Here is a 25,182-nt window from a genome sequence, read left to right on the forward strand (position 1 = left end):
CCCCCCCCCCGTGCATGAATTTCGTGCTTCGGGCCTCTAGTCTATAATAAAAGTGTAATATGTAAATCAACTGAATGACTGAACAGCAGAATGGCCTTCTGGATGACCACGTTATGACACACATTGGTGCCAGGCCAGCCAAGGCGGGTGTGATGCAGTTGGTCAGGGGGCCCCACGATCGCCCCGCAGGGGGAGGCCCTGGCCACCCTCTGCAGGGAGCTCAATGGGAGGGGGCTCCACGATTGATCGCCCCAAAGAGGGAGGCCCAGGCCACCAGCCAGCGACGCTGTGGCGGGTGTGCAGGGGCGGCCAGAGATTGTACCCCAGAGGAAGGCCCAGGCCAGCCAAGTGATCACACCCCATGCCTGTCACCCTCAGAGGGAGGCAACCAGTGGCGCGGGTAGGGGGGCAGCGCTGTACAGATGGCAAGCAGTGGCAGCGGCAGGGACGGGGCCAGCTGCCGGCAGCTTGTGGAAGAAAAGCCCCAATAGGCCCTGATCTCCGGCCAGGCCTAGGGATCCTACCCGAGGGGTTCCGGATTGCGAGAGGGAGCAGGCCCGGCTGAGGGACACCCCTCCTACCCCCCCCTGCAGGAATTTTGTGCACCAGGCCTCTAGTTTAGCCATAAAAAAGACAGGAAAATTTAATTTTGGGGCTATTTCGTAATAGGAAAACCAGCCCTTGCATTGTACTATCTTTTTTATTGGTACGAAGGAAGATAAATTATTTTAGGATTTGTGTTTTTTTCCCCACCTGAAAATCAGGGTAAAATTTTAATCTATTAAGACATAGTATTGCCCAGATGAAATGCTGAAAACATTGACATAATTGCTTTGCATTTTTATTTGTGTTAAATATGGAGTTAATGTAACAATTTTCCACATACACAAGAATGCACATTTTTGGGCTTTGGAATTTCTTTGACTTCTAAGCTCCCTTTTAACAAAATGACCCTCTATTCTAGTCTGTTTTAAGCAGTGAATCTGACTCTGGGCCCCTCCTCATCAAAAGGAGTTATATTGAGAGCCTCTTATGGCTTAGAAATCAAATGCTCATATTTCTTGGAACATAGAGCTCATCAGATCCAAAACTACAATCTCATTCACTGCTTTTATTTCTGTTCATTTCTTGCCCATTGAGAATGCATGTTGTTTTAGAGAACTTCTGTTTTTAAAGTTTTATTTTTACTTTGTCTGCTATTATATATTTGAAACTGTGTAGGAGGAGACAAAGTGAATTTACATATCTTCCAACGTCTTTTCTAGTTAGAAAATTTCCCCTTAATTCAAGCCAAGACTTTGTGTCAAATTTTAGACCTCTACCAGATTTTGTTTTATCTAAATACAGTTATCCTTTAACAATGGCCTTATTTAAAATGCAGTTAGGTGATTGAGGTAGGAAGAGAGGTTTATCGAAATCAATACTTCTTTAAAGCAAAAACCTAATATTTACAATTTCCATTATCCGTGGAAAACTGCATAGTTGTAGACTAATTGGTAGCTGTGTTTTTTTTAAATTAGTAGTGAGAGAATGGAATTACCACAAAAATGGATTTTTAAAACTTTATACTTAATTAAGAGTTGAAGGGCACTTCAGTCATTCTCCCTCATGCCCATTCTCTGGTGGATAGGTATAACTCACATAAACAAAAGCTCCTTTAAGTCCTCTGTAATTCTTAACATATAAAGCGATTCTGGTATCAAATTAAGTTTTAGAACTAAAGCATATGGACAGTACCATTATTTACAATACCCTAAATTTATAGTAATCCCTTAATAGTATTCCTTAATGTCCTTTTATTTCCCACAATTGATTTAAAAACGTCTTTAGAATTGATTTGTTGAAATTAAGATTCAGACAAGGACTGTGTATTTAAATTGGTTGATGTGCCTCCCAGTCTCAGATTTTCAGCAACTGGTTTTAGTAACTTGTCATTGTTATTTGGGTTCATTTACTTCATTAAGGTTGGCAAAATGAGGATTTTCCTAATTTTTCTCAATCCTTTTGTATTAATAGCTGTGATTCCTTAATAAAGAACTCTCTCTTATTAACTATTTGTATTTAGTATTCTAAAATACAGTTTGTACAAGAAAGGCAGGATAAACTATTAAATTCATCCTCTTATTTATTTTCGGAATGAGTTGGTGTCTAAGCCAGTGATGGCGAACCTATGACACGCGAACTCATTTTTTTGGTTGAGTTTTTCTTTGTTAAATGGCATTTAAATATATAAAATATCAAAAATATAAATCTTTGTTTTACTATGGTTGCAAATATCAAAAAATTTCTATATGTGACACAGCACCATAGTTAAGTTAGGGTTTTTCAAAATGCTGACACGCCGAGCTCAAGAGGTTCGCCATCACTGGTCTAAGCTGTCATTAGAGATTCTCTTTTCTTTATGGAGTATCATCATGAACTCAATTTTTTTCTATTGTGTTTTAATTCATGGCAATCATTCTTGGTAGTTAATGTTTATATTGTTAAAGAAGAAATGGAACGCTAAGCATGCAAACAAAGAAATAGAGGTGTGGGTTGGGGCTAGAAGGATCTATGGGTAAAGGATGTTGTAATTTTTAGGAAGATCATTTTATAGAGGATAGTTTTAGCCTTTTTACAGAAATTTATAATGTGAGCATAAGTAACTATTCTATACTAGAGGCCCGGTGCACAAAAATTTGTGCACTCGGGGGTAGGGGGTCCCTCAGCCCAGCCTGTGCCCTCTCGCAGTCTGGGACCCCTCGGGGGTGACCACTTGCTGGCTTACGCCTGCTCCCCGGGGGATTGGGCCTAAGATGGCAATCAGACATCCCTCTGGCAGCCCGGCAGACCTCGGGGGATGTTCACTTGCCAGCGGGGAGCAGACCTAAGCTGCAGTCAGACATCCTTAGCGCTGCTGAGGAGGCAGGAGAGGCTCCCACCACCACCGCTGTACTGGCAGCCATCAGCCTGGCTTGTGGCTGAGCAGAGCTCCCCCCTTTGAGAGTGCACTGACCACCAGAGGGCAGCTCCTGCATTGAGCATCTGCCCCCTGGTGGTCAGTGTGTGTCATAGTGACCAGTCATTCCCAGTCTTTCTGCTGTTAAGGTCAGTTTGCATATTACCCTTTTACTATATAGGATAGAGGCCTGGTGCACAGGTGGGGGCCGGCTGGTTTGCCCTGAAGGGTGTCCCGGATCAGGGTGGGGGTCCCGCTTGGGTGCCTGGCCAGCCTGGATGATGGGCTGATGGCTGTTTGCAGCTGGTCATACCTCCTTCAGGGTTGGGGTCCCCACTGGGGTGCCTGGCCAGTCTGGGTGAGGGGCTGAGGGCCGTTTTCAGGCTGGCAGGTGACTGAAGCTCCCAGCCTCTTTTTTTTTTTCTTCCTTTTTTATTTTTTTTATTCTGGGATTTATTTACCTTCTATAGCTGTCACTGGAGCTGAGAGCCAGCTCCAGCTCTGAGGCTGCGGCTGGCTGAAAGCAGGTATCTGGAGTTTGTTTGGCTTCTATAATTGAAACTCTGTTGCCATCACTGGCGCTGTAAGCTCTGAGGCCCCGGCTGGCTGAAAGCAGGTATCTGGGGTTTGTTTAGCTTCTATAATTGAAACATTGTTGCTTCCGGAGCTCAGAGCTGGGCCGCGGCAGGCGGGGAACCGTGGCTTCCTCCATCACTGGAGCAAGCAAGCCTCCTGTTCGCTTCAGCTGCGTGGCTGCCGACCGCCATCTTGGTTGGCAGTTAATTTGCATATCTTGCTGATTAGCCAATGGGAAGCGTAGCAGAGGTATGGTTAATTACCATGTTTGTCTATTATTAGATAGGATAATTAAAGGCTTATATGCAAAGTGACCGAATGGCAGAACGACCAGTTGCTATGATGCGCACTGATCACCAGGGGCAGACGCTCAATGCAGGAGCTGCCCCCTGATGGTCAGTGCTCTCCCACAGGGAGCCTGTCATATTGAGATCTGGAGGAAAGAGTATTCCAAGAAGAGAGAATGAGGCAAGGTGCTGTAGCTTAGTGGTGGTAGAAAATGAGATTGGAAGTAGGCGGGGGCCATAATATAGGCCATGGTAAGGAATTTGGATTTTTGTTTGTTAATCCTCACTGATGATATTTTTCCATTAATTTTTTTTTTTTTTGAGAGAGAGAATGGAAGGTTGGGAGAGAGACAGAAACATTGATGTGAGAGAGACACATCGATTGGTTGCCTTCCATATGCGCACTGACGGGCCAGGGATTGAGCCTGCAACTGAGGTACGTGCCCTTGACCGGAATCGAACCTGGGACTCTTGATTGTGCGGGCCGATGTTCTATCCATTCAGCCAAACTGGCTAGGGTGGGTTTTATTTTTTAATAGGAAAATATTGGAGGATTTTGATTGGGGAAATGACATCATTTTATTACTTTTTTAAAAAAAAATATATTTTATTGATTTTTTACAGAGAGAGGAAGGAAGAGAGATAGAGAGTTAGAAACATCGATGAGAGAGAAACATTGATCAGCTGCCTCCCGCACATCTCCCACTGGGGATGTGCCCGCAACCCAGGTACATGCCCTTGACCGGAATCAAACCCGGGACCCTTGAGTCCACAGGCTGATGCTCTATCCACTGAGCCAAACCGATTTTGGCCATTTTATTATTTTTTGATCAATGAAACAATAAGTATGTAGTATTTTTTTAATTTTTATTGATACTAGTACTGACGTCCTCCATTTCCCCCCCTCCTTTGCTCAGTTCCACCCAGTCCCTGCCCGCCCCTGGCCTTCACCACACTGTTGTTTTGTGTCCATGAGCTATGCATGTATGTTCTTTGGCTAATCTCTTCTCCTTTTATCCAGTTCCCCATCCCCCTCACTCCCCATCTGTCAATCTATTCCATATATTCATGCTTTTGGTTCTGTTTTGTTCACCAGTTTATTTTGTTCATTCATTAGATTTCACATATGAATGAGATCATATGGTATTTGTCTTTCTCTGACTGGTTTATTTCACTTAGCATAATAATCTCCAGGTCCATCTATGCTGTCGCTAAGGGGAAGAGTACCACACACTATTTTTTTCTCCACTCATCTACTGATGGGCACTTGGACTATTTGCAGATCTTGGCTATTGTAAATAACACTGCTATGAACATAAAGGTGCATATATTCTTTCTGTTTGGTGTTTCAGGATTCTTAGGATATATTCCCAGAAGTGAGATTGCTGGGTCAGATAGCAGTTTCATTTTTAATTTTTTGAGAAAACTCCATATTGTTTTTTCCATGGTGGCTGCACCATTCTGCATTCCCACCAACAGTACACTAGGGTTTCCCCACCAGCACTTTTTGTTTGTTGGTTATATTTTTAAAAGATCCCTATGGCAGATAGGGATTAAGGGGGTGGGGGTTTTAATAACCATGAATTGGAAAGGCTAATGCAGTAATACTCGCAAAAGAAGATATTGAGATTGGCTAGGCTAGTGATATGGAAAGTCTGGGGAAGGATAGGGTAAAGGGAGAATTAAGACTTCTGTTTTAGCTTTGTTAAATTTGAGATGCCTGTTAGATATCCAAGTGGATGGTTCAAGAACACAGTTGGATATCAGAATGTGGAGGTCAGGTTGGGCTAGAGATAAAATTTTTGGAGTTATTATTGTAGATAGATGTGACCAGATGAAATAATCTGGGTAATAGTTTTGCAACATTTGGCTGCATGGTAGAATCTCACAAGGATCTTTTAAAAAATGCCAACAGTTTGTTCATCTTCCTCCCAATTCTAATTTAATGGTTCTGCATGAGGCTTGGGAAAGATGTATTTTAAAAGTCTCCAAGTGATTTTGAAGTGAAATTGGTTTGAAAATTAATTACTTAGTAGGGGAAGAATATAGATAGAGATTAGAAAGTATCATAGATAGTATCATTCTGAGCTTCAAGTTATTTTTCTAGGTTTTCCAAATGCAGTGTCCAGCACAGAATCAAAAGTGACTAGGTGCCCTAACCGGTTTGGCTCAGTGGATAGAGCGTCGGCCTGCGGACTCAAGGGTCCCAGATTCGATTCCGGTCAAGGGCATGTACCTCTGTTGCGGGCACATCCCCAGTTGGGGGTGGGCAGGAGGCAGCTGATCGGTGTTTCTCTCTCATCGATGTTTCTAACTCTCTATCCCTCTCCCTTCCTCTCTGTAAAAAATCAATAACATATATATTTTAAAAAAAAAAGTGACTAGGCATTTGAGGCGATGAGACACCAGGAGCGAGAACCAGGTGAGACACCAGGAGTAAGAACCAGAGAAACAACAGGCGACAGAAATAATAAGACATTGTAACTCCAGACACTAGAATGTTTACTATGGTCTAGGTCAGCAATTTGCAATTGATGGGCTGCACACTGGTTGCCGTAAGAATTTTTAAAACATGCAATACCTGACTATTTTGTCAGGGGTGCTGACCTCTTTCCCCTTAGAATGTCAAATTAAAAATATGACAGCAGCCAACACAGTAATAGTCGTCCAGTTTGAAGGAATCAAAATTATACCTAATTTTTTGGTCACATTGGCAAAAAATACATTTTTTGGTGTGCCACAGAATTTTAGTAATAGTTTATGTGTGCCATGAGATGAAAAAGGTAAAAAATTGCTGGGTTAGGTGATAAAAGCCAAGCTTGAACAAATTTTAACAGAATTGGAAACAAATTTTTTGTTTCCACTGAAACAAAAATTGCATAGCAGATTTTGTTAAAGAAGCGAATAGAAATTCAGGATCAGAAACTTAACGAACTTGAGAGAAATCCTTAGGGCTGAATACTAAAACAACTTCAACATTTAGAGGGCGAGAGATGGAGAAAGCTGGCAAAGGAAACAAAGAGTTCCCAGGAGAGAGTGATATCCTGGAAGCCAAGTGAATAAACTACGTAAGAAAGTAGGAGAGCATTCTTAACTTTTCAGATATTGTGGAGGGTACGTAAGATGATAGAGAATGAGATTCTGGTTGTTGATAACAAGTGGTTTCAGTGGATTGCTGGGGAGTAAAGCCTGAGTAGAAAAAGAGGTTAAGGGAAGAAAGGAAGTATCGACAGTAATTATAGACAAATATTTTAAGCTTTTTTTCCCCCGTTAAGAGGAACATTGAAATAGAAGATGGTAGCTGGAGGTGGACTTGAGGTCACAGGAGGGCTTTTCTGGAAATGTCAGTAAAGAGTGAGAAATTGATGAGGCAGGAAGAGGAAGTTTTTAAGAAGGCAAGCAAGATGAAATATAGGATACAGGTATAACGGTTGACCACATAATATTGCAGATAGTCATGTTTTAATGGGAAAGGCATAGATAGGATAGAGCTTTGCAGATGCAGATATGATGGTAGGAAGATAAGGTAATTATTGTCAGATTTCTTTTACTTTCCTTTTGTAATAAGAAACAAGCTGAGATGAATGAGGAGGGCAGGTGTTAGAAATTTAAGAAAGAAGTTCTGAACTGGTTATCTTGAGAGAACTGGAAAGTGAAATTACTGGTGAGATGTAGAATTGCAGGGGTTACTGGGTGTCACCGTGAGTAATTAGCACAATTGTGTTATTTCTCCAGTTACTTTTAGCTGCTCAGATGCAGGTGTAGGGTTAACTTCTCTGTTTCCTGTTAGAAAGGTACAGGCCCTTTTTGTTTTATCTCTGCCATGTATTTTTTGTTGTTGTTAATCCTCACCTGAGGATATTTTTCCATTGATTCTTAGAGATAGTGAAAGGGAGGGGGAGAGACCAAGAGAAACATCGATGTCTGAGAGACACGTGGATTGGTTGCCTCCTGCACATTCCCCCACCAGGGTTGGGATCAAGCTTGCTATCCAGGTATGTGCCCTTGACCAGAATTGAACCAGGGACTCTTCAGTCCGCTGAGCCAAACCAGCTAGGGCTTTGCCATATTTTTGTGATCTGTTCTCCTCTTCTTTCTCCTTTTGTTAATCTGGCTTTTACTGTTTTCCTAGGCCATTGTAATAACATTTAATCTGTTTTTCATGCCTCCTCTTTCTGGTACATTTAAAGTTCTTTAAAAATTTTATAGTAGTCCCCCTTTTATCTGGGGGATATGTTTCAGGATCCCCAGGGGATGCCTGAAACCACGGATAACACCAAACCCTCCATATACTATGTTTTTTCCTGTACATATATACCTATGATAAAGTTTAATTTATAAACTAGGTACATTAAGAGATTAACAACAAAATAGAACAATGACAACAATATACTGTAATAAGTTATATGAATGTGGTCTCAAAATATCTTACTGTATGTATTCACCTTCTTGCGATGATAAAATATCAATGTGATGAGATGAAGTGAGGTGAATGATGTGGGCAGCATCTCTCACTTCTACCCAATTAGATGAAAGCAGCATCCCTTAACCTCCAGTCATGACAAAATGGCTTCAGATATAGCTAAATGTCCCATGGGTGGCAAAATTCCCTTTTCCCTTTGAGAACCATTTGGTTAGACAGACTTGTAGAAGATTCTAATATAATGTGGTAAATGGTATGTATGTCTATTAATGTTGAATTTTAATAACAGAGAGGAGTAGAGGATTAATCTTCCCACTGATGTCTTTGAAGACTTAACTCAGATACTGTCTTGTCCCATAGCCTTTCCTGACCTCCTGCTTGTTTTAAATTGCTGCTTTTTTAATAGCACCCATATTCTTTCTTTTGTGTTTTACATAACATGCTTGTCTTCTTTTGGAATTCAGCAATAATTTCTTATTCATCTTTCTGTTTTTTGTTTTTTTTTAAGAAATAAAGAAATATCAGTAATAGATACAGAATACGCATAGATTTTTGGGATAACATGTAATGTGAATTTTGCCTATTTGCTTTTGAAATAATTAACATTGTTCAGATGCATGGTATCTGTTTATTTCATATGACTACCAATTGTGTAATTGTATTAAATTTGTAGCTTTTTAAAGCCTACTGGCATTTAGAATTGTTTCAGAAACCATCCTATATGGGGGTGGGGAGGGACCAAGAGAAGTAAAAGGAATTTTCAATTTAGTCTTGCCTACATATAAGGGAATTTAGAAGACTTAAATGACTCCCCCCAAAGTCTTTAACACTGTAACTTTCATGTATTTATTCTAGAATAACATGATGATGTTAAGTTCTTTATCTTGGAGTAGTACATACTGAAATATTTGTGGATGAAATGTTATGTCTGGTATTTGTTTCAGAATAACATAGAGGTAGTGTGGGATGTAGCTGAACAATTGTCACAACTGGGTAATGGATACCCTGGGCTTTGTTATAATCTACTTCTGTATATATTTAAGGTTTTGCTATAATAAGGTTTTATCCTCTCCTGTTTTTGACTTTGGATTATAATTTTTAAAAAGGAAACAATCTGCAAGAAAGATTGGACTTTAATTTTGATATCAAAATCCCCTGCGATGTTTGGGTTAGTGAGCCTAGCTCATAGTAACAGCTTGGTTTGGGTGTAAATACTTGTTTTACAAGCGTCAAGAGCATTTTATGGTTCTATGAAAACCTTGAAGATGGATTTTGATTGTTTAGACTATTTTCCTGCTTTATCACCTATAATATGAAGAAGGTAGTCAATCAATTTCAGAGAATATCCACTAGCATTAAGTTAAGTATTTTTGTTTTTTACTGAATATGAAGGGGAAAGCCAGAAAATTTTTTTAGAAATGCCCTTGGTGCTTAAATTTTGGCAGCCAACTTGGGAGAAAGCTCAAGAACTTGAGAGAAAGGAGGAGTTGAATAAGTTTCTTGGGATGGAACTGTATTTAGTGAAATGGGTAATTAGCCTTTAAAAAAATATTGTGTGGTCTATAAGAGATGTACATGTTCATATTCCCTAGAGACTTACGTGTTGGGGGTATTTAAAGCAGACACATGGAGCAGTAATCAACAATATAAACCAATGCGAAATTGGCAATATAAGTCAATGTAATGTTACTAATTGCATGATACAAATAATTGTGTGGAAGTTCAGAGAAGTGGAAAATCAAAGAGGGCTCCCGTTATCAAGGAAAACTATACATAGAGAAGGGAGAACTTCATTAGATGAATTTAGATTTGGATAGGTAGAGAGATGAGGGGAAGATGTTTACTAATAAGGCAAAAAGCAATATAAGTGAGAATAGAGCCAGCCTATCCAGGAGACAGCTTAATAGCCTAACATTCCACTCAAAAATGGTTAAGATATTTATAGGCATTATTAAATAAGTTATAAAAATTATTTGAGAAATTGCTAAGGCAAGGAAGCAGCATCCTTTTTCATTTTTAGATTATACATCTCCAGAGATTAGTATTTCATTGGGTTAATTGTGAGGACCACTTTGGGAAATGATGTAATAGTATGAGTAGACGGCTAATAGGACACATTTTGTAAGAGAGTGGAGAGCACTGAATATGTACTACTACTAGTGAGGATTTTAATATTTTTAACTTAAGGAGCCCTTAAAAGTTTTTGAGTAGATGAATTACATGAATAAATCAGTGTAAAGAGTAGTAGATAACTTGTTGTTTTAGTAAATAGGTCTCTGTGAAGAGGGACCACATCTGGACCTGATCAGTTATTTCCACATCATCCATAGACCCTTGCCTTTGGGCTTGCTGCTGTAACTAGATGGGATTTTCTGGTTATCTTCTGCAGGGAGGGGACAGGTGTATCCTTCTGCGATAGGTCAGGTATATTCTTCTAGGACAGCGGTTCTCAACCTGTGGGTCGCCTAAGACCATCGGAAAACACATATATAATTACATATTATTTTTGTGATTAATCACTATGCTTTAATTATGTCCAATTTGTAACAATGAAAATACATCCTGCATATCAGATATTTACATTCATAACAGTAGCAAAATTACAGTTATGAAGTAGCAACGAAAATAATTTTATGGTTGGGGGTCACCACAACATGAGGAACTGTATTAAAGGGTCGCGGCATTAGGAAGGTTGAGAACCACTGTTCTAGGAAGAAGAGTAAACTCATTATTTAAAAAAAATTTTTTTTGAATTAGGGTCACATTGGTTAATAAAATTACAGGTTTTATGTATGCAGTTCTATAATACTTCATCTATATATTGTATGTTTACCACCCCAAGTCAAGTCTCCTTCCATCATCACTTAATCTCCCCCTTTACCCTGTCTTACCTCCCCTTATCTTCCCTTCCCTCTGGCATTCATCATCCTGTTGTCTGTGTCCATGAGTCTTTCTTTTTCTTTTTTTTTAAACAAAAAAAAAATGTTTTTATTGATTTGGGGGGGGGGGGTTGGGGGAGGTTGCCTCTTCCTGCCCTGACTGGGGCGCGGGAACGAACCTGCACCCCAGGTAAGGTATGTGCCCTTGACCAGGAATTGAACCTGAGGCCCTTTAGTTTTAGTGTTCAGGCGGACACTAACCACTGGGCCAGGATTTCCTTTTTAAAGGTCACACAGTATTCCATTGTATTATATACAGCATTTTCTTTGTCCTCCCCAGATTTTCAAAGTTATATTAATTTTATCAAACTATAATTAAATTCACATATTCATAGGGGAGGCTAATTTAAGCCTGCTATTCCTGGAAACTATCCCTAGTAGGGAACTGATGATCTATAGCAACACTTGTAATATGGTTTCATATAATTCTTTGTCTTGTGTCCTGGCTCTATCCATTTTCAACTATGAGACTTAAGGCAAAGTACTTAACCTCTTTGTTTTCTCATTTAAAAAGTGGGGAAAAATATTACTATAATAACCTCAGGGTGGTTGGGAGCATGAAGTTAATATATATTAAGTGCTTACAATGGTGTCTGACAAGCAGTAAATCTTATATGTACGTGATCACCATCATCTGACAGAGTAGAACACTGTTGACTTAAAAAGGACTTATCTAGTACTTCAGATTAAATAAAGCTAATATTTCACTATTTACAGTGTATTAATTGAAAATCACATTGACTTTTTCTCATATATTTGTGGTTTGACTATAAAATGAGGCCTTCTATAAGTCATATTAGAAAATCAGTTATTTCCAGTTATGTTTATTGTATGAATCCTATAAACTTTTTTATTTCTAGATTTAATAGGAAGAATAATCCTATTACTGTATAATCCCCAATTGGGTAGAACAGCTTTGGAAAACTGCTGTAAAAAAATAGAAGGGGAAGCCCTTGCTGGTTGGCTCAGTTGGCTGAGTATCATCCCATGCACCAAGAGGTTGCTGGTTTGGATTCCTGGTCAGGGCACATGCTCGGGTTGCTGGCTCAAACCCCAGTAGGGGACATGCAGGATGCAGCCGATTAACGTTTCTCTCACATTGATATTTCTCTCTCTCCCGCTCCCTAAAATCAATAAAAGTATATATTTAAAAAAAAATAGAAGCGGGGGGGGGGGGGTTGAAAAAGATTAGTAGAAATAAATATTAATTTTAAATGGGGGTAAGGAGCAGTCACGGAAGAGTAATGATCCAAATCTAAGGAGATAGGTTTGTGGGGAAGAGATTGTTTAATGTTAAACCAGAGATAGTGATAGATAGATCGATTATTTTGAAAAAGGAATAAAATTTGGTTTTAAGAATCTTCCCTTAAAGCATTGGTTTTCAACCTTCCCAATGCCGCGACCCTTTAATACAGTTCCTCATGTTGTGACCCCCAACCATAAAATTATTTTCGTTGCTACTTCATAACTGTAATTTTGCTACTGTTATGAATCGTAATGTAAATATCTGATATGCCGGATGTATTTTCATTGTTACAAATTGGACATAATTAAAGCATAGTGATTAATCACAAAAATAATATGTAATTATATATGTGTTTTCCGATGGTCTTAGGCGACCCTGTGAAAGGGTCGTTCGACCCCCAAAGGGGTCGCGACCCACAGGTTGAGAACCGCTGCCCTAAAGTGTTAGCTTATTTTTTAAAAAATATATTTTATTGATTTTTTTACAGAGAGGAAGGGAGAGGGATAGAGAGCTAGAAAACATCGATGAGAGAGAAACATCAATCAGCTGCCTCCCGCACAACCCCCACTGGGGATGTGCCTGCAACCAAGGTACATGCCCTTGACCGGAATCGAACCTGGGACCCTTCAGTCCACAGGCCGACGCTCTATCCACTGAGCCAAACTGGTCAGGGCAAGTGTTAGCTTATTTTGATTAGACTAGAGAAGTTATATTTTTAGGAATTCATGTCTATAATTTAAAACTATCCCCTTGAAAGAAAAGTTGGAAATAAAAACTTTTGGGAGCTGTGAAATGTTCATAGGAATCTGAATAGTTATGAATGTGAAAACCTAATTAAAATAATATCTGAGATGTTATAGGATTACCCTGCAATTTTGTTTAGGTGATTTTTATGGCAGCAAAACTGATTAAAAGAGACAAAAATAAACTTTAGAATCAAATGAAGTATATTTTATCAGTGCTTAAAATTGGAGGCAGGCAGAGACTATGAAAGCCTTTGGTAAGAACAAAATGCTAGTGAAAGCTATTTTTTAAAAAATAATTTTTTATTGTTGAAAGTATTACATATGTCCCTTTTCTAATGAAAGCTGTTGATAACGGAAATGTCTCATTTTATCAACTGCTGTAATTCATATTTATCTAGTGTTATTTAAATTATATGCTCTAGACTTAATAAACCAGTTAAGAATTTTATCTTAAATATTCTATTTAGCTTTATTGGTAAATAAGAAATAATTTTAGTAGAAAGCATTTAATATTTTCTTATAATATTTTTAATAGAAATCTAGGCATGCCAGAATTATCAATGCTTATTATAAATGACTATACAGATTACCATTGGTGCCTTCACTAAGTCCATGCCAGCTGTCTTTATGTTACATATATATATATATATATATATATATATATACCCATTAATTCCTACACTTTTTGTGTGCTTTTAGTATGCTGCTGCATATTGCTGTTTATATATGCTTGGATTAAATGGATTTTATATTTTGGGGTTTTAACCTTCAGGGTGGATTTGTTTCTCTTTTCTTCAATTCTTGCCCAGGTGTGCAGGAATTTTTTTATTTATTTGTATATCCCTTTTGCAAACTTGTTTTCTTGGGGCGGGGGAGTAATGCCTTGAAAAAACAACTATAATCATAGGATAAAGATATTGTCAGTCATATACCAGGCCAACTGTAAAGGAAATTTAAACATTTTGAGGTAGAGTTCACATAATAAAAAAACAGTGCTGTTGGTTTATAAAATTCTTAAATGTGTATGCAAATCTCCTTGAGAATTTCTATTTCCATTGCTTACGTTTTTTGCATTTATGTGGCTTTTTCTTAAGTACCAAAAGTCAAGTTTAAATAAGCGTAACAATTTTTTATATTGCTAGTCTGTATTACACAGCTATAGCTACTGAATATAAAGATTAATTTACACTATTTCAGGTATTCTTTTGTGCCAAATCTACATTTGTGGTCTAGTTTAGGAACTTCAATGCCATTTTTATAACACTTGTTTTCATAACAAAACTCTTGGAAAGAGTTGTATGTACTTGTTTCCAATTCATCTCCTTCCAGTCTCTTGAATCTATTCTAGGCAGGGTTGTGTCCTCACTTCTCTACTGTTAAACAGCTCTTGTCAAGATCACCAGTGATTACCACATTGTAACATCCAAAGTCATGTCTCAGCCCTTATTTTACTTAACTTAATCTTCTCTACTTGTTAACTTTGAAGTGCCCCAGCAGTTCTTCCTATCTACATTCCATTCCAGGTGACTCTCAGTAACCCAACTATGTATGCTGATGATGCCCAAATTTATATCTGCAGGCCATACTTCTATCTGAGCTGCAGACTCACTCATCAACTGCCTGATCATCATTTGGATATTTCATAGGTACCTCAAAACTTTCATATCCAAAAACAGGCCCCTCCTTGGGACTCTTTTCCCACAATCTTTCCTTCAGCCTATCCTATTTCTGTTAATGACAACTTCATCTGTCTAGTTGCTTAGGACAAAAACCTTAGAATTGTTGTAATTTCTTGTTCTGTCACCTCACATAAAAACCTATTATGAAATCTGTTAGCAAATATCTTTGACTCTACATACAGAATATTTCCTGACTGGCCATTCCTTATCACTTCTGCATCAACCCTAGTTTTTAGGGCACTGTCATCTTTTGCTTTGATGATATAGTAGCCACCTAATTTATTTAGTCACTCTACCTCTGCCCTTGCCTCCTAGCAGTAGTCTCTTTAATACAGCACCTGGAGTGATCCTGGATTTATTTGTGTCATGATTTATTGTGTCATGATTTATTTTCTTTTAAAAAATCTATTATTTTTTTATTGATTTCAGGGAGGAAGGGAGAGGGAGAGAGAGAAACATCAGTGATAAGAGAGAATCATTGATTGGCTTCCTCCTGCACGCCCCCCTACTAGGGATGGACCCTGCAACCCAGGCATGTGCCCTTGACTGGAATCAAACCTTTGACCATTCAGTCTGCAGGCTGATGCTTTATCTACTGAGCCAAACCTGCTAGGGCTCATGATTTATTTTCCCTTCATTACTGGTGGATATGAGTTGTTTACAGTTTAGGGTAATTTTTTTTTTTTTACTTTAATGTCATGTTTATGCATTTCTCTTGGAATGAAATTGCTTGGGTTATAAGGTATACATAAGTTCAGCTTTAGAAGATATGGTCACAAGATTTTCCAAAGTTGATACATCAATTTACACACCCACTCACCATGTGGGAGAGTTTCAGTTGTTCCATTACTTTGCCAACAATTGGCCTGGTCTGTTTTAAAGTTTCTAGCTGTTTTGGTGGATGTATCAGACATCTCATTGTGTTTTTAATTCTTCTGATATCTAATAATGTTGAGTATCTTTTAATACTTTTAGGAGTCATTTTGATGGATTATTGTTTCCTGTTCTCCCGAGTCTTATAAATAGTAGATTTCTAAGAATAACTAGGGGCTATTAATACAGCACAGAAAAAATTTTTTTCCTGTCATTTATATTAAGATATTGAGGAAGAAGTAAACTTGATTGCCTAGTACTGAAGGCTTATGTTTAAGGTGTCTGTATTAAATTGGTATGAAGTTGGCAAAGGGAAGTTATTTAAAACTTACTAGATTAATTAATTTTATGATTAAGATTCTAAAATATCCAGATGTGTATGAACAAATGAAATGGTTAAAAATTGGGTATAACACTGTGTCTTTAGTGAGCACTTTGTGGACCTGTGCATATGAATTGACTCTTTAAGTTATAAAATTTTTCTCTTTATATATTACTTGCAGATAGCATGGAAAAGCAGAGGGCAAAGTCTTTCCAAGAACTTCTATATTGGGAGTTCCTCCTTAGGGGAGGTTTGTTCATTCAGTCAGATTGTATTTTCTGAGCACTTTCGAATGAAGCATTCATTATCTAAAGGGATATATAAGCCAGTAAATATAATTAATTCTACCAGAAGCATGTATAAAGGAATAACATTTGAACTAGTCTTAAATGATAAGTAGAGGTTAGTTAGAAGAAAAAGGAAAGAGCTAGAAAACAGTCCAGGCAAAAGGCATGATATTGAGAAAGAACATGTGTTTCTGAAAAGGATGAGAATTTCAGTGTTTCAGTACTCAAGTTGGAAGAGTAGGTTGGGGCCAGATTGAATAACAAGTTAATGAGTTTGGACTTTACACTGTAGGAAACGGAATTAGTGTAAGTATTGAATCAGGAAAGTGATGCCATTGAGTTTATATTAGGAAGAAAATTTGGGAGGCTGTTAGAACAAGGAATGGCAAAAGAGAGATGAGAGGCTGGGAACGGACTGACAGGACTCACCTGAAGGTCCCCTCTTTTCCCATATTTCCCCCTGATTCTTGATTGTGGTTATTCTGATAAAATATACTAGTTTTAAACTGTTTGAGCCATTTTTCTTGATTGTTGGTTATACATTTTAGTTTTCATTAGTATAAATTTAGGAGTTTTGGGGTATATTTGATATTTTAAGTTATTTTTGCCCAATTATTAGTGACACAGATCTAAAATGATAAATTTTCATTAAGATTTTTAGCTTGCATAAATCAAGATAAAAATTTGTAGATTTGTTTTACTGGAAATGGTTATATTCAGTGTTGTAAATTATGTATTATTTCTTTAAAAAAGAATCAGTTTTCAAGATTAAAAACAACAACTCTTAGTTTCTAGTAGAAAATGATGTATGATTATTGACATAAAGATGTTTAGCTCTTCTGAGAAAATGATAGAACTTCCTGCCATATTCACTCTTCTTCACCATTGCTCTTTTTGTTTACCAGTCTGGTTTAAAATAGAACTCCTTTAAAACAGAAACTGTCTTTCATACTTCTATACCTCCTTCCACAGTGATGTGGCCATTTTAGATATTTTAGTAATGATTGACTTTAAAGCTTAAGTGTGTGAGTAACAGTTTCAAGGGAATGCTATCCTTTTTTTTTTTTTTTTGCATTCACATAGTACCTATAGACTACGCATATTTGATACAGGTTGTGAAAGAGGTTTACGGTTTAGAATTTGTTCCGATCTGAATTGACCATTGGATTTTTTTTGCCTAATTGAACAATTATAATGAAGTTTCAGATTGTTTATGACTCAGCTTGCTCAAAAAAAAAATCACTTGCTTTTCTTAATGAATTTTTTAAAAAAGTGAGCTCATTTCTGGCTTTATTCCCCTGTTGGCTTCATCTTTGATATTTGGAATGAAGAGATTGTTTTGAAAGGATTAGCCACAACAAGGAACTATTTTACATAGTACAGTACTCACTTTACTGTAGTGTGGCTTAGATCTGATGCTTTCATTTTGGGGCCATTGGGCTGCTTCTCATCTGTATTTGTTTTCTTCTTTAGATATTAGGATCAAGGAAGAAGAACCTGATCCTGAAGAGTGGCAGCTCAGTGGTGATTCTACATTGAATACCAACGATCTAACACATTTAAGAGTACAGGTGGTAGATGAAGAAGGGGACCAACAACATCAAGAAGGAAAAAGACTTCGGAGGGTAGCTTGCACCTGTCCCAACTGTAAAGAAGGTGGTGGGAGGTATGCACACATTAAACATTTTTTTTAAAGACTGCTTATATCATCACCCTAATTTTTGAAATAGTGCATGCCATATCATTAATTATGGGATATTACTCATTACATGATTATTTTGTGTGTATGTACGCATGAGTGTTGCAGAAAAAGTTGAGAACGAAATGTATGAAATTAGAACTTTCAGATCTAAACATTGTTTTGAAAACTAAAATTACTTGGTTGGCTATGTAGGGTTTTTTTTTTGTTATTTAAAACAGCAGTGTAATAGATGCCATTTGACAGCCTCAGAAATCAGCCTATTTGCAAATTGGCAGTGGGATTTGCCCAAATACAAATAAAAAGTTGATTCTGAGCTTGAGAATAGTTGTATAAACATACATTCAGAAATAGTTGTAACCATAAGCATTTTCATTTTCAACAGATAAATAATAAGCCTTAATGATGGAAGTCTTTAAAAAGTAGAACTGCAATATTTCAATTTAGTGTTTTTAAAAACAAACATTAAGACAGAATAACATGACAGGAATAAACTCAAAACAGACCAGTAATTATATTAAATATGGATGGATTAAGCATAGTAATTAAGGGATGGAGACTCCGATCATATATAAAGAACATAAAATCCAGCTAAGAGGATGGAAAAAGATTGATTAGGCAAATGTTAACAAAGAGAACTTGGATAGCAATGTTAATGTCAGGCAAGGTAGGATTAAGGTAAAAATCATCAAATGGATAGATAGGGGTATATTTCTTAATAAAGTTTTCACCAAGATTTAGTAGTCATAGTATCTTTCCCTTACATCTTTGAAATATATATAGCTAAAGCTGAGAACTGTAAAGATATACAAAACAAATTCCCAGTCATAGTGAAAGGCCTTAACATACCTCTCTCAAAAATGTACTGTTTAAACAGACAAAAATGCTATTGATACAGTTAATGAGTTTGATATAATAGAGACTTTATCTGCCTTTGAGTTGATCTTATTAGTTGATTTGTACATTGGTCAGCCAATTAGCAACAGTATTAATGATAATAACGTCTAACATTGAGAGATTAGATAGTTTTATAAGTGAGGCATAGAGAGGTGAGTGACTTGTATGAGCACATATAACAGATATCTGGTTCCAGATTCTTGGTCCAGAACTTTACCACTACACTGCCTCCTATGTGGATTTACTTCTGCATCTGATGCTTAGATATTTGTATTTACTGGTAATTATTCAGTTGTTTGAAATTGTATTTATTTTGAGTTTGGCCAGTTTAAATAAATGGAACTCTTTAGTTAGGCAATAACTTCTGAAATTGATTCATTTTTAGAGGAACTTTCAAGATAATTGTTTATGAAAGTCAAATTGAGGATCAAGGTCTGGCCTGTTTTACTTATTCTTTAAAATGAAAATCTTTAAAAAATGTTTATTAAACTAATGCATGCTCATAAAAATTCAGAAGTATAGAAGAGTATTAAAAGAATACCCAAATCCTACCTCACCTCAAGATAACTGTTGTGACATTTTTATATATATCCTTCCAGACTTTACAAATATTTTAAAGTATAGTTATTTTATTCTCACTACTTTACATGTCTGTTCTTACTTTGAAAATTTTTGTGACCACATTTCCAAGTCTATATAGTTTGCATCAGTTTTTTTTATGGCTGTATAGTAGTCTATTGTATGGATGCATAAAAATGTAACTTCTTTTTTGGGGGGAGTTTATTGTCATTTTAATTCTCATGCATACATCTTTGCACATTTGTCTGATTGTTTCATCAGTGTAAATTGGTAGAAGTGGAATTCTTGGATCAAAGGGAATTGTGTGCTAGAATGGCTTTACCAATTTATTACTTCACCAGTGGTGTATGAGAGTATCTGCTTTTCCACACCCTTGCCAATAATGGATTTTATAATATTTTTTTCAAACCTTTTAAAGTCTGACAAATGAAAAGTAATACCTCAGTATTGTTTTATTTAGTATATTTGTTCTTTGTGAGATTGAACATTTTTTGGTATGCTTATTTTACCTTTTTAAAATTTATTTTGTGCATTGTTTCTTTATGTCTTCTGTGAATCTGTTAATTTGTGTGTTTAACTGTCATACGCAGATATTTTTTCTGGTTTTACATTGCCTTTCAACTTTATGTCTGTGGTTCGCAAAATGCATTGTTATACAAGTGAAAAATAAGTTTCATTACTTAGTTTGCAAACATTTTTTAAGCCCAAATTTTTTTAGTTAACAATTTTTTTGTGATGTCTTATTATCCTGCTTTTTAAAAACTTTTCAATCCGAGGATTATAAAAGTACTTATATTTTTTCTAGAAGTTTTGTAAGTTCATTTTAAAATAACTTATTCTAAGCAATCAAAATTGATGTTCGTAAGACAAACATTTTTTATATTGTTTCTTAGAACTCATTTGAACAGAATTCAAATTTTTTAATTAGTGCATGCCATATCATTAATTATGGGATATTACTCATTACTCATTATATATATATAGTAGGCACAATTGTATCATTGTGACAATTGCTGTCTCTAGTAAAAGATACATATATATATATATATAGTAAGTCCCAAATATTCCAAAATGTTTTGCATAGGTGACACAGGTGGTACTTCAAAAAATTTAGGTTGTTAGCCATTTTTCTCTGTCATATTCTTTAAATAAAATATGTGTAATTTACAGAACTAAATTTCATTTGTTTACCCTTTTGAGCAAGATGTAAAATATAATTAAATATAAAAAACTATTTATTTGGCCATTTAGCCAATATTTTTTAAGCAGAACCAGTCTTCAGAAATGTTTTACTCTAGTGGAAGAGACAAATAATTTTAATAAAGGGAAATACATTCTAAAGGCATTGTTATGTCAATTTTGTGTAGATTAAACATCAATCCATATTTCAAAAAATTAAGGTATTTTGCAAAAATCTGTTTTCTTTGTCAGCTCAGTTTGTGTCCCATTTCTTCCATCCCAAGCAAAAGAAAGACTTGATTATTTAGCTTTTCTTAATCCCTCTATCTTTAGTTTATTTATTCTGTCACTCTATCTTGGCATGATTAAATTATTTGGAGCATGCTTAGGCACTCAGAAATAGTAGAAATTTAAAATTCTTTGGTTTTTCAGATTATATAATAAGTATTAGAGGAATTATTATGAAGAAAACGTATGGCTAAATCTTTTGTTACCTGAAGTTTGTTGAGAAATTTACTTCAATTCTTTTTCTTCCTTTACATCATCACATGCCATTTAAATTCATACCTAGCATATTTAGTTCTTATCTGGAATAGAATTTCCTTTTTAAGTGGAAACTTGGACTGCATTTTGAGCTTTTCCCTTAAATTACATATTTATGTGTACCCATCTCTATTTTTATTTTCTTTCTTAGATGCTTGTCCTTTTTCCAAATAATGAATATTTCTTATTTCCTTATAATGAGGAATACCTTTAATATCTTCAATAATGAGGAATATCTTTATCTTTCCCTGGCTTCTTGGTTCTTTGAGAACCCAAATTTGTTGCTGTATTTTGTTACAATCTTGTGCTTTGTTAGTGTTCTCAAACTAAATTTTTGCTAAGTTAGTAAAATAGCACTTTTGAGTTTATAAAAGCACATGATTCACCTGAGTTGGTAGTCTTAGGAGAGTACAACAGTGAACCAAATTGGGTTCTCTGTGAAATTGCTATGGTGAACACGATATGTAAAATTGGTTTGCACACCAGGAGCCACAAGCATTGCTCTTTTTCTTAGGGCTATTTAAGAATAAGCTAAATTTAAAAAGCTAAATTGAAGGAAACATTGGCTTTGGTTAAGACTTTGGCATTACAGGTGAGCCAGTAAAACCTGTTTCACTCAACTCAGCTCTTTAAAGAGAGTTGTAGAAATTGGGGGTGGACTGGAGCAGAAACTAGAATTGTGTTAGATTATGACATCCTTGCCCTTGAGACAACAGCATGATTCCTCCTTGTCTTTACTTATGCTATTCCTCTGCCTGGAATGCCTTCCCTCCTTTCTATCTAAATCCTACCCACCTCCTCCACGAAGCCTTCTCTAACTACTGGAGCCCACATTGATGTCTCCCTGTTCAGAACACCTATGGCATCTAACAGCCAGCACTGCACCGTTTAGCACTGTTTGTCCTATGGCAATTTCACATGCTACTGAGTGTGAGTACATTAAAATATAAATGTGGGGAAATACGCATTTTTCTAGTAAAATTTGAAAAATGATAGGTGTATTATATACAGGAGGATTTTCAGGCTTATGGAAGTTTTGCAGGCTATAACTTAGACTGAGATTGGGGGAGGAGGGGAAGTTGGGGGGTTCTTAAATGTACCTTTGTTAATCTCAGAGAAACATTGCAAATTTTATATAATATGGTTTTGACAATTGTGAGTCTGAAATGTTACATGTTTTTTATAAACTCATGTTTATTCAGTAACTAGTCTAATTTTTTTTAAAGCTATAGTATCATTTTATAGTGTTTAAGATTATTTGAATATCAGTTATGGAATCAAAAAATTTTTTTTCTTGCTTAGTCTAAGATACCTCTGTTCACCCATCTAAGCATATATCTCCCAAACCCTGTTCTTGGTATCAATACTGAAATATAACAAATGTAAAATTTTGCGATGTGGAGAAACTGTATTTTATTATATCGTTGATGTATAATTTGGGGTATCTTTGCATGGTTAATATGAAGGAAATTTATCTGTAAAGATAATTTTTATTTATATTTATTTCATGTAGTGCTAAAGGAACTAAGATAAAAAGCTTTGTCCAAATTTTTTTTAAAACTTTGCCCAGTGTATATTCAGGGTGTGGCCATATAAATATATGAGTAAATATGCTTAAGGTGCCTATCTACCTTTTAATTGTACCTGTGATTAGTTATGTATTCATGCTTGGTTTATTTCCTTTTTAAATTATCCAATAGCATGACTTTGAGTAGACGACTTAGTTTCCCAAACAACTAAATTGGGATTGGGCCTATGCATAGAATTTGTGAATGCTTCTGACAGAATAATAAATAGCTTTGTTACACTTTTTTAAATATGTAAAATGTCCTTTTAAATTATATAATACTTTAACATATTTACATTTGGACAGCAATTAAATTCTTGAGTAAAATCAACATGTAAAACTTAACATGTTTGAAACAAAAGTTTTTATTTAAATTGATTTTAATTGGTCTTGGTTTCTGATTGACCTCATGGTGATAATGTCTTCTATTTGAAATGTAACATGGTGATATATAATATAAGTGGTAATATTCATTTGAATATTTACATGTAAGTATATATTATTCTGTGTGTGTTTTTTAGAGGTACCAATCTTGGGAAAAAGAAGCAACACATTTGTCATATACCAGGATGTGGTAAAGTCTATGGGAAGACCTCACATCTGAGAGCTCATCTGCGTTGGCATTCTGGGGAGCGCCCTTTTGTTTGTAACTGGATGTTCTGTGGTAAAAGATTTACTCGAAGTGATGAATTACAGAGGCACAGAAGAACACATACAGGTTACTAATATTTACTTTTAACAGACAAAATGAATTATAGGGCTACATACTATCTTGAAAGTTTTTTGTTTTGTTTATTAGCACACCTGAGCTGAATTTAAAAAATGTGACCAATCACATCAAATTTTTATCTTCATTAACACCAGTTTAAAAACACTAATTCCAAACAAGCCAGTATGACTTATAACATTTTGTTTTATGCAGACGTTGGTTAGCTTTTTCTTTTTTAGTGTTGTTTTTTTTACATTATTGAATATCTTAAGCCACATTTATGCTATTACTGTTTATGTTAAACCTTTTGCTGTTGATCTGTCTTATTCTTTCATCTTCCTCAACACTTTAATAAAAAAATAATTCCTTTTCCTCTGATGAAGTTAGACATTTCGCCTTTTCTCTTGTTTTAATGTCTTATGTAAGCAAAAGACATTTCATTGTGAAATAACCAAGGCATTGTTGATGTTAAGATTCTTTCATTTAATTGTTTTTATATAGTGTGTGGTTGTTACATAAAATGGGCCTACGAATGACCCAAACTTAATCCTAATTTATAACTTAGAGAGAGATAGTTTTCTCCTGCTACCATGTAATGATCAAGGTGTTCATCAGTCTATGTTCAACACTGAAGAATTGAAAAATAAGTACTTTCAGTCCTAGAGAGCTTAGAAGGAAGAAGCATGGTGAAATGGAGGGCATTTTGGATTCTGAAGTCTCCTAGATCTGGATTCAAATCCATGAACTCTGTTAGATTAAGCAAATAAGCTGTCTTTGACCTGCTTTCACACCTCTTGTATTGCTTTAAATATTACATAACATAACCTGTGAAGTATTTAGTAGTATACATATTAAGATGCTCTACTTGTTTTATAGTTTCTGTCTCACTCCTCAGGTAGGTAGGTAGACAGATGAGTTGTTTATAACTACAACAAACAATGTAAGAAAGTAGATAAAGTATGCTTAGAGGCAGAGATCATGATTGCTTGGGATAGTAAGGGATTGTTGGGCAATGGGCTTGCCTTACTATGACCCTATAACAGACTTTTCCTCAGTGGAATTTGGTCAGTAGGATATAAGAAACAATGAAATGGGGAGGGGTGGGGGGAGAGGTCTATGACCAAATGTGTGGAAAACACTGGGTTAAAGAGGATTTTTACATGTACCTTCAAGGCAGCACCTCTTAGGACCTTTAATTAAATGTTAAGCACCATGCATCTCTATGTGGGGGGTCGGGGGGCATGTAGTGTGTGGTAGCATTTCCCAAATATCTGATCTTTGTGCCATTTGCCATGGAGCATCTCTCAGAACTAATGTTCCAAGAGAAACTTTGGGAAATATCTTCTCAGAAGAATAGTATGTGAATAAAAGAGGTGAGGGATCATTTGACATGAGTGAAGATGAGATTGTATATTTTAGAATTGAGCCGTAATCTTAGTTATCTCAAGTTAGCCTTGCATTCCCATACCACTTACTACAGTGGTGAAGTTTTGTATTGTAATAAAATTTGGTATTTAAGGAAGATTTGTCTGGCATTGATTTGTTAGGTTAGAGAGGTAAAGACAAGGGTGTCATTGCAATATAATTCAGACGTGAGGTCTGTTGAGAACCTACCTCGAGTAGAGGTGCTGGAACAGGAGATAGATAAAGCATGTTAAAGAAAATAAATTAAGAAAATACTAGATTTGTTGAT

The 25,182-nt window shown here is 36.1% G+C and overlaps 1 protein-coding gene across 1 annotated transcript in view; it reads left to right on the top strand.

Annotated features, from left to right (window-relative positions):
• The window catches only part of SP3 (Sp3 transcription factor), a gene marked incomplete at its 5' end in the record, with an annotated part of 37,708 nt that overhangs the window by 9,445 nt on the left and 3,081 nt on the right, over positions 1-25,182 (top strand). The window contains 2 exons of the mRNA XM_023743495.1: positions 17,790-17,982; positions 23,302-23,498. Coding sequence (XP_023599263.1) covers positions 17,790-17,982; positions 23,302-23,498 — 390 coding nt within the window. The remainder of the gene's footprint in view (positions 1-17,789; positions 17,983-23,301; positions 23,499-25,182) is intronic.

This window comes from Myotis lucifugus, unplaced genomic scaffold, assembly GCF_000147115.1.
Source record: "Myotis lucifugus unplaced genomic scaffold, Myoluc2.0 scaffold_5, whole genome shotgun sequence".
In the NCBI taxonomy this organism is placed as follows: domain Eukaryota; kingdom Metazoa; phylum Chordata; class Mammalia; order Chiroptera; family Vespertilionidae; genus Myotis; species Myotis lucifugus.